Raw genomic sequence first — 9180 nt, forward strand, 5'->3', positions numbered from 1 at the left:
GAAAGAAAATCTTTACAGAGAGAATACCGTAGGAAATATATCCTCCAAATAGAATATTTATGCGTCATTCGGGTGCTTTTGGCCGGTCCGAGTCCAATTAGAGCAGATATGCTGACAAATGACAATGACGTATTGTCACTTTGCTCAATTTAATATAAATTTATTTTATTTTAATACATATCTTTTAATCATTTATATAAACATGGTTGAGTTCTCATTCACTTATTTGATATACAACTTCATCACATCTAATAAATAATCATCATGCCATCAATCATTCACATATTGGATGTCTTGCATGATCAAAAGATCAAGTATATATATAATAGTACTCAAACACGGAAACTTTTTTTTCAATTTCGAAAAAAAATAATATGATATCTATTTTATTTTATTAAAGTTGATGACATGATACTAACCATATAAGAAAGACACCAATTTTTTCTTTCAACTTTACTCTTATATGATATTAATATTACACTTTTGTTTTTTGTTTTTGTTTTTTTTAAATTTCAAAACACATTTTTATTTTATTTTTTTATTTAAAAAATTTAAATATCAATTTAATCTCTCCATAATTTGTCAAAGTTCACTTTAGTCTATCGATAATGATAAAAAAAATCATACACACATGTATCACGTATACAGAATAATTAGTATTTAGAATGATAAAAGATGAGTCCGAAACCATAACAACGCAGGTAAGCAACGATTAGCGTTTAAGAGACGCCACAATTTTATGGACAATTTTACCCTCAACCATAGCTTAAAAACCCTCTCCTCTCCTAATTTCTCTGTGTCCAATCAGGAGTTCAGGATATTTTCTTCTGTGATAATCGGCCGCGGAGTGGGAACCCAATCTCCAGAGGGTCGTATTCGTGAAATCAATCGATGGATCCAGAGACCTTGTCGAAGGCGTTCGTCGAGCACTATTACACTACATTCGACGCGAATAGGGCAGGCCTAGCGGGCCTTTACCAAGATTCATCGATGCTGACTTTCGAGGGCCAGAAATTCCAGGGTGCCCAGAACATTGTTGCCAAGCTTACCAGTTTGCCCTTCCAGCAGTGCCAGCATCAGATCACCACCGTTGATTTCCAGCCTTCTGGACCCGCCGGCGGGATGCTTGTTTTTGTTTCCGGTAACCTTCAGCTCGCTGGGGAGCAGCATGCGCTCAAATTTAGCCAGGCAAGTTTTTATTTTTTTATTTTTAAATCTTTTTGAACTTGTTGGGTTTGATTAAATGTGGGTTTTGCATTGGGCATGTGTACCGTACCTGTCGCTTGATACGTGTCTTGCTATCGATCTTGGGGTTTGATGGATTTAATTGATTGGAGCGTCGAACATTTTTTTTTTAGTTTGGTTTATTTTCATGGGAAACGTTCTTTTGGTTCTAAGTTTGTGTCAATTTTAATTTACTAGATTTCTGGTTTGGTTGATTGAATGAAGCTCTGGCCTCTGAAGGGGTTAAGCTTGGATGGATTAGATTTATTAAATGTGCTCATCACACAATTTAGGACGGCTTAAATCTATATATGGATGGTGAATTTGATGTGAAAAATTCTGATAATTCAATAGATTGTTCAGTACAGGAAAGATGAAATGCAATGAAATTTTCCTAACATGTTTATATTTGTAGCCTTCTTCGTGTGGGTATTCTTTAAAAAAAATTAGGATGCGCTCTTATTGTTATACACCTTTTACAATACTCAATACGGTTTGGGATTTGATCGATCCAAAAATCATTACATGAACATCTATTGTGGTTTTATCAAAGTTTGTTCATTTATAAGCCAAAATTTTCGAAGCCAATTTATTAATGGCACCTTGTTCTTTGTTTGACAGATGTTCCATTTGATTCCAACACCTCAAGGCAGCTTCTATGTTTTGAATGACATTTTCCGGCTGAACTATGCGTAGCATAGCCATTCATCGGAGAACTGCTGAAAGCTAATGTGTTTCAAGTGCTCTTCAGAACATATAACATATGTTTGGTGGTCAAGGCTCGTTGAAACGAACACCTAGTGATTTTATGGACGCGACTTCTTTTTTATCATGATTTATTGTGTGCATTTGGTTTGTAGCATGATTGAGATTTTAATATAATGGTTAAAATTAACTGTCCAAAAGTGTTTATCATTGTGATTCTTGTGGCCTATGTAGCATTGATATTCTGAATTTTTTTTCCGAAGTAGCGGACACAGATACGGATATGACACGTCGATGCGCGTGTCTAGAAACAACAAAATTTGTGTCGTTGAATTTTTGTAAGTTTGACCAATCGAATACATTTTGTACACGATTTGTATACGTCACGGACACGGTGGTATACGTTTCGGCAAAAGAAAAAATATTTTTTTTGTTCACTTCTTTAAACCATTTCATAAAGTTGTACGTTTCATATATTTACATAAATAAATATATAATATTTTTATATATTTTAATAATTGTTGTATGTTAGTTGTATTGTATCTTATATTTTTAAAATATGTCGTAATAATGTATCCGTATCTATCGTATTAGATACATACTCACATCCATGCAACATAGCTTGTGACATGTGCTGAAAGCATTTGCTTTTTCTTAGATGTTCAGGCTTGTGAGAGTTAATTCAGTGAGGTAGTTTGTTTGTTTAAACATCTCTTTAGTATCAACTCCTAAAATAATATTTTAGACAGCAGAATGTGACATGTCAAGATGTTGACTGTCGTTGAGTCCTGGACCTAAGGGGGTTTCACTTTAAGACTCATTTCCCGGACCTACATGCTTCATAGGTATTTCATGTCAAAAGCAAACCATACTACACGGCCTTAAAGCTGAAGAGTCAAATAACAGAAAACACAGAATGTCAACTAGTAAATCTCAGAATTCCTCATTGGGAAGATCAAGGTGAGAAGATAAGCCGTGACGAGAAGATGTATGGGATTCTCCATTTTGTAGCTCAGCCTGCCACAATGTAAGAATCAACACAATCATGTTCACATACTGTAATGCATGAACTAAAAGGCGGGACATTGGGTAGTTGATGTCCTAATTAATGAAATAATATTTCAACATATAATATTTTTAATTTAGAAGTTTTTTGAGAGATACTAAATCGCTCCTCTTAATCTAAAACCCCAGTTTCTCATCTGCATAAACTTGATGGTACCAGATGAAAATAACAGTGTACCATGGAACGGAGAAAAATAAACCATAACAATAAAGATGTTCAAAGCCTGAGTTACCTTAGCTTGGCGATACTTTTCAAGGATCCGACGATATTGCTGCCGTGCTGTTGGAGATTCAACCATGGACAGCACTCTAGAGACAGCTTCGTCAATGGCTCCCTCCACATTCTTCTTGCGGAACACTTTAAGGATGTCGTCATCGTGGCATTCATGAATTGTTTCGGGGTCAATTCGAAATCCTCGGAAACCAACCCCTCGTCGGCGCCATCGTAGAATAACCTTCTCCAGAACACCAACTGCCCAGGAAACATTGTATTTTTTCCTAGCTTGATGACCTCTGACATGAGCCTACAACCATAAGAACTAGATGTCAGTCTCTTACATTAACTTAAATGATGCAATCATGAAATATGTGTTCCAAGTGAAGTTAGCAATCTATAATTTTCAAGTTTCTTCACGTCAACAAAATTCCAACTTTCCCTCTATCATATACTGGAAGGTACTATTTATGAGAGAAGTACAACTGAAGTTCAGAAAATAAGATGCCAGATTACTATTTTGTTGGCGCATATTACGATAAATGTCTTTTATGGGATGATAACGAGCTATAAACCTCTTTTACTTGAGAAGAACGACCGACCTGTATCTTGACTACTTTCTGACGAAATGAAAGATAGTCCTTCCGACCTTTCCAGCCTCGATATTTCTTCTGAATAGATAATGCAGCTGAGCTGTAATCACGTGAATTGCAAAATGCCCGCTTTGATGCAGCAGAAAGTCCCTGAATATCACTCTCTAATATACTGTATTCATCACCATAAGCTCTGGAGATGGCAACTGCATCTTCTTTCTGCTGCCGCTTCCGGAATGAATGGGCACGGAATGCAGATTGTATAAGTGCAGCAGCCTGAGTAGCATTACGAACTGCAGCTAAGGTATCCTTCAGAGCACCCTGATCTTCATTCAAAGAGGGACTTGTGTTGGATAAACTATGTACCATAGTTTCTGCTTCCAAGGCAGCCGACCCCTTAGATAGCTCAGTTTCTTTCAATATGAGGGATGAAAGATGATCTTTTAGTGCCATTTCAGAAAGATAACCTGCAAGCCCCGTGTGTCCGCAGTCAGCCGCAATTGATGCCGGTGTCTTACCAGTTGGGTCCTGCGAAGTAGGATCCGTAATGACTCCAGCTGATGCACCAGATGCTATGAGAGTGGCAACCACCTTTTCCCTGTTGCAACTAGAACACTTATTTTCCAGATGCGCAAATGAATTAAATTGGACTTAGTTTGACAAACAGATAAATGTTAAGTTTTACCAACTAGGTAGTGGAAAGAACAAAAATCATCAAATATGTCAGATATACCTCCCAAATCTTGCAGCCCAATGAAGAGCGGTCCATCCATTCGAATCACGGAAATTAGCACTTATTCCAGAATTCAAAATTGGCAATAATGCCCATGTGAAGCCCAATCCAGCAGCCATATGAATGATACCTCGTTCTTTCTTTGATAAAGAACAGACCTTTTGATTATTCTTCAGTGATCTAGATGAAAGCCACAGTCCCAACTTGTCTTTCAGAAGTTCTTCCAGAAGCCAATTAAGAGTGCTTGACGATGTAGAGGTGCCAACTGAAAGAGCGTTGATAACTTGGTTCCACATGCCTTCAGAAGTTTTATATTTGGCCAACAGATCAACATCTGTTTCAGTGACATCTCCTTTTGGTGACTGATCGGACAGTAGCATTTGCACAAATCTGGCAATCAACAGGAGCTCTTCTGAGCTCTTGCCATCCTCTGTTTCAGGTGAATTATAGTGCTTGCAAACAATGGGCTCGTCACGATAGACAAACTCCTTTACTTCACTACAAGACTCCCTATTTGCAAAAGTGATGCAAATATTGACTTTTCCAGCCTGCAATTGGAAGGGAGCATGGCAGCGGATGACACCGTCCCGAATTATCTGAACTGGAACTTCAATGTCACCAAACATACAAGCCCAAGAGCACTCAGACGGGTCACAGAGGAAAGACCCAATAATGATGATCTGCAAGATAGAATCTAATGCCTGAATCACCAGCTTTAATAGCAGATATCTAACGAAACAGTACAAATGAATTTAAGGATTTTGTTGTTTTACACGATCTGTGCTGATTCTAAAATTCAGGGAACTTTAATTTGGTCTCATACGCATATTATCAAGCCTATGACATAAATATTGATATTTCGGAGCCTGCTTTTGCGTAAATTTGAAAATGCACCAAAAAAAGTATGGAGAAGGACTAATACATATAGACACAGCAGCCATGCATTATTCTGCTGGAATATTGATCTTCAGTAACTTTATCCTCTGAGATATATTCAAGTTTCTCTCACACAGCTAGTAAGACAAAGCCCTCTTTAGTTTGAGTTTAGTTAGTTCTGGTACCAATATGAATCCTCCTATAAAAGACTCCCATCTTTATCTGGGATTAATGACATCATTTGCTCATTGGTTGGTGATGAACTATTAGAAGGCATCTACTTTGTGTAAGCACCCTTCCATAGGTTCATGAACTAAAGGTAAAGATTATTAGCCACAATTTTTTATGGAGAAATGAGAGTTAGATACTCATTTTTATGATCCCTGACTGTGCCATGTTAAAACAAGAAATCCACACCCACACCCAGAGAGGAAGATACAAATATTACTCCAGAATAGCCTTTGCTGAACTTGATTTGACGATATATACCTTTGCACTTTCAGAGGTGTAACACCAATCTGGAGATATCTCTTGGATTGTGAACTTCTGCTTGGGGGAAATACTCAAATGTAGGTAATCTTGAACATAAATTCTTACACTATCTTGGCTAGATAAGGTTGATTTGGTTCCGTAAGCATCAAGTACTGGAGAATGAGCAAAATAGTCCATATGTTCCACTTCATGAGGAATCATCATAGAAGCTGGAAGAATATAAGTGTTAACAGGACATTTGCGATCTCAAAATCTATAAGCTGAAATTCCGTTCCTGGTAGTGTCTTACAATTTTGAGCATCATGACCACCGAGGTGTGCTTGTGATTCCACACCAAGTAAACTTTTGGAGCCATCAATCATATCATCCCAAATGTCGACTTCAGCCCCAGAGACTGCATTATGCTGTCCAATGCCCTCATCTGAAAAGTCATCCCCATCAAAATCCATCTTTATCAAACTCCCACATCATTTAAATTAGAAGATTAAGAATTAGTCATAGAAATGAACAAAAGCAAATATTGGTTGAAGGCTTACACCTGAAAATTGTTGCAAAAGAAGATTGTTTGCGTCAGTTGATATTTGAGCAGACAAGTCAAAATTTTTCAGAGCATCTTCCAAATAATTAGAATACTCGTCGCCTAGGTAAGACGTAAATTTTTGCGTCTCATCATCGTCTAAACTCAACTGGTGCTTAATCGTTTGCAATGCTTGACTTAATTCCGGCCCCGATGAACTGTAGTCCTCATCTTTACTCTCTGTGATATCCAATTGATTCAGCCCTTGATTCCTGATGACATAACTTGAACTAATCTCCGCAGAACTAGGACTTGGTTGATTAACTTGCAGTTCATGTGATTCACTGATGACAAAAGACAAGTCCGGCTGGTGCACAGCAAATGAGCTAGGTTGGGGATTGAAGGTAGAAGATGATAATGGAGACACTTGAGATGTTGAAGAAGTACTCTGTCTTCCCTGAAATCAACAGAAACTGGATGTCTTGTTATCTTTGAACAAAGTGAACTCGAATTGATGCATGAGAATGCACACATACCCACTCCTCGTAGAATGATAAAAAAAAAAGCATGTTAAATTTGATCCAGTAAGCCCATAACGAAAAAATCCACTTATTTGTGCATGGGAAATTTCAATCCTATCACTAGCAGAAGCTTTCTATCAAGGATAAGCCAAAGAATCAATAGAAACACAGGAAACAATGAAAAAGAATGGAATTTGTATGATTAGATTTATAATATGTAGAGCACAAGACAGTGATTCATAGGGTCTGCCCTGCCCTTGATCATGCTCTGGGAGACTCACCACCTCAGTGTCTCTGTAGTGAACAAGAACAATGTGCTCGTACTCTCTGTTACATTAAAAAACACAAAGAATCTATGTTAGAAATGAGGATTTGCTGCTGAAATAATTGTCAAATATCTTTAGCCCATGTTATCTTATGAAAGTCCACATACAACATATTATTGTATCCCCAGCACAAAAAACCTCATCATATTGGATAAGTTTTTCAACTCCCATAGCTTTTTCTTACCCTCAGTTACATCCATCAAGTACTGAGCAAATGGAGGAATATTACGATTGAATTAGCACTTACGGGTCCAAAATCCAGTAGCTACGTCTTTGAAATTTATGGTTGTGTTCTCCATGAGCATAATAACAATTTAGGGCTTCAACATTTCCAACCTAGTAAAAAGGAAAATGTCAAGCACAGTTTGAGATCAACAAAAATATTACATAGTATATTCAATTTGTTGACTATCTCATAGCATTGTATTGACAGAAACATGGAAAGATGCTGGTATTCAGACATCGGTTCCCCAAGGACCAATAACAGAATCACTTCAAACACAAAATCAACCTTACTAGAAGTCGGAGTTGGTTTAATTACACTGTACTTCATCTTTACCATACAATTTGTATTGGAGGTTTATCAATACATGAAGATGGGAAGACATTCAACAAAAGAATGAGAAAAAAATTAGAAAGGATTAATTAACACCAAATGAGAATATCACCAGCAACCTTTAGCCGCTCATGTGCTTCAGCAATAGTTTTCTGATCCCTCCTCCTACGCCAACTATGACCATCCTTTCGGAAAGATTTTAGTACTCGCTTATTGAATAAATACAGCGATCCACCTGTTAACTCAAAAAATAAAGTAAAACAAAAAAAATATTATTTGTCACAGGCCTTATTTCGAAAGAGACATCCATGAATGCAAAAGGGATGCACAGAAAAAAATTACTAGCTGGTCGTTGAGGGATTTGGTGAGTGAGTTGGTTCTCCTCAAAATTGTTTAGTATGAAATACACTTCTACCGGCTTTAGCCAACGGGTTTGAGCTTCCCGAACAAGATGATAGATATCATATCCTGGAATTCAGAAAAAATGCATAACAATCAAAACCTGAGTACTAGAAAGGATTCAGGCCAAGAGAAATGCACGCTGGACATAGCATTTAGTGATGGAAAATAACCAAAGAAAAGAACAACAAAAATTAATGGTTGAGGCCCAGAAAAATGAATTCATCAATTATGACAGATGTGTCGTAGTTGGCATAGATTCTATTTCATTTCATCTTTTTCCCAAAAAAGAAGTACGAATGCATTTTTTGAATTCCCTTTTCCTTCTCAGTTTTATACTAGACCCAAAAAAAGTAAAATTCGATGAAAGAAAATGGCAGAACAATTTCTTTTGGTTAATTTCAGGCTTAAGAGGGGCTTAAAATCCGTAAGTCGTAAATCTCATCAATCCCAGTTCTTAAAATACCGAGCCACGTCCAGATAGTTAGAACTATGAGAACATAACAGCTCAGTACACAAACTATATCAATTCAATTAACCTAATTAAACTATGATCATAAAGTGATGGATGAACTGCAAGAAGCTCACGTAATTCAACAAAAATAGAAAACTTTACACACAATCTCGACACAAATCAAGAAATAACACTTGGATTGCAACAATAATTAATCATAAGAAAGTACAAACGACTGAAAAATGAAGGCAATGCTTAAATCATACCGCCCGTTTCCATATCGCCACCGGAGTTGATTCCACAAGAAGTGTAAACTTCACGAACTGTAGGTCAACGACTTCACCGGCGTTCATTTAAGAACATTTCATCAAGTACACGCGCTGAATACTAAACGGTCGTCTCCGAGAGAAATATCTTACGGTACTAATTCCAGTGATCAAATGTCCACCGCCGTAGCAGACAGAGTCGAGAGAGAACGGAAATATTCGTGATCATGATTATGTTA

General features: G+C 37.1%; 2 protein-coding genes across 2 annotated transcripts; one reads left to right on the forward strand and one right to left on the reverse strand.

Moving 5' to 3' along the window:
• Window positions 1-780: 780 nt before the first annotated feature.
• LOC140989988 (nuclear transport factor 2B-like) lies at window positions 781-2169 on the forward strand. Its single transcript, XM_073459577.1, has 2 exons — window positions 781-1188; window positions 1846-2169. The coding sequence occupies exons 1-2, from the start codon at window positions 892-894 to the stop codon at window positions 1918-1920; spliced, it is 372 nt and encodes a 123-aa protein (XP_073315678.1). The 5' UTR covers window positions 781-891; the 3' UTR covers window positions 1921-2169.
• Window positions 2170-2623: 454 nt separating this feature from the next.
• Window positions 2624-9180, reverse strand: LOC140989987 (calmodulin-binding transcription activator 4-like). The gene is made up of 12 exons (XM_073459576.1): window positions 8942-9180; window positions 8165-8290; window positions 7942-8057; window positions 7514-7602; window positions 7222-7267; window positions 6441-6876; window positions 6192-6323; window positions 5900-6111; window positions 4535-5214; window positions 3811-4399; window positions 3228-3518; window positions 2624-2946 (listed from the first exon to the last, which is right to left on the reverse strand). Exons 1-12 carry the CDS (start codon window positions 8952-8954, stop codon window positions 2863-2865), a joined length of 2814 nt encoding a protein of 937 aa, XP_073315677.1. The 5' UTR covers window positions 8955-9180; the 3' UTR covers window positions 2624-2862.

The sequence above is a fragment of the Primulina huaijiensis genome, chromosome 12 (assembly GCF_012295235.1).
Source record: "Primulina huaijiensis isolate GDHJ02 chromosome 12, ASM1229523v2, whole genome shotgun sequence".
In the NCBI taxonomy this organism is placed as follows: Eukaryota; Viridiplantae; Streptophyta; class Magnoliopsida; order Lamiales; family Gesneriaceae; genus Primulina; species Primulina huaijiensis.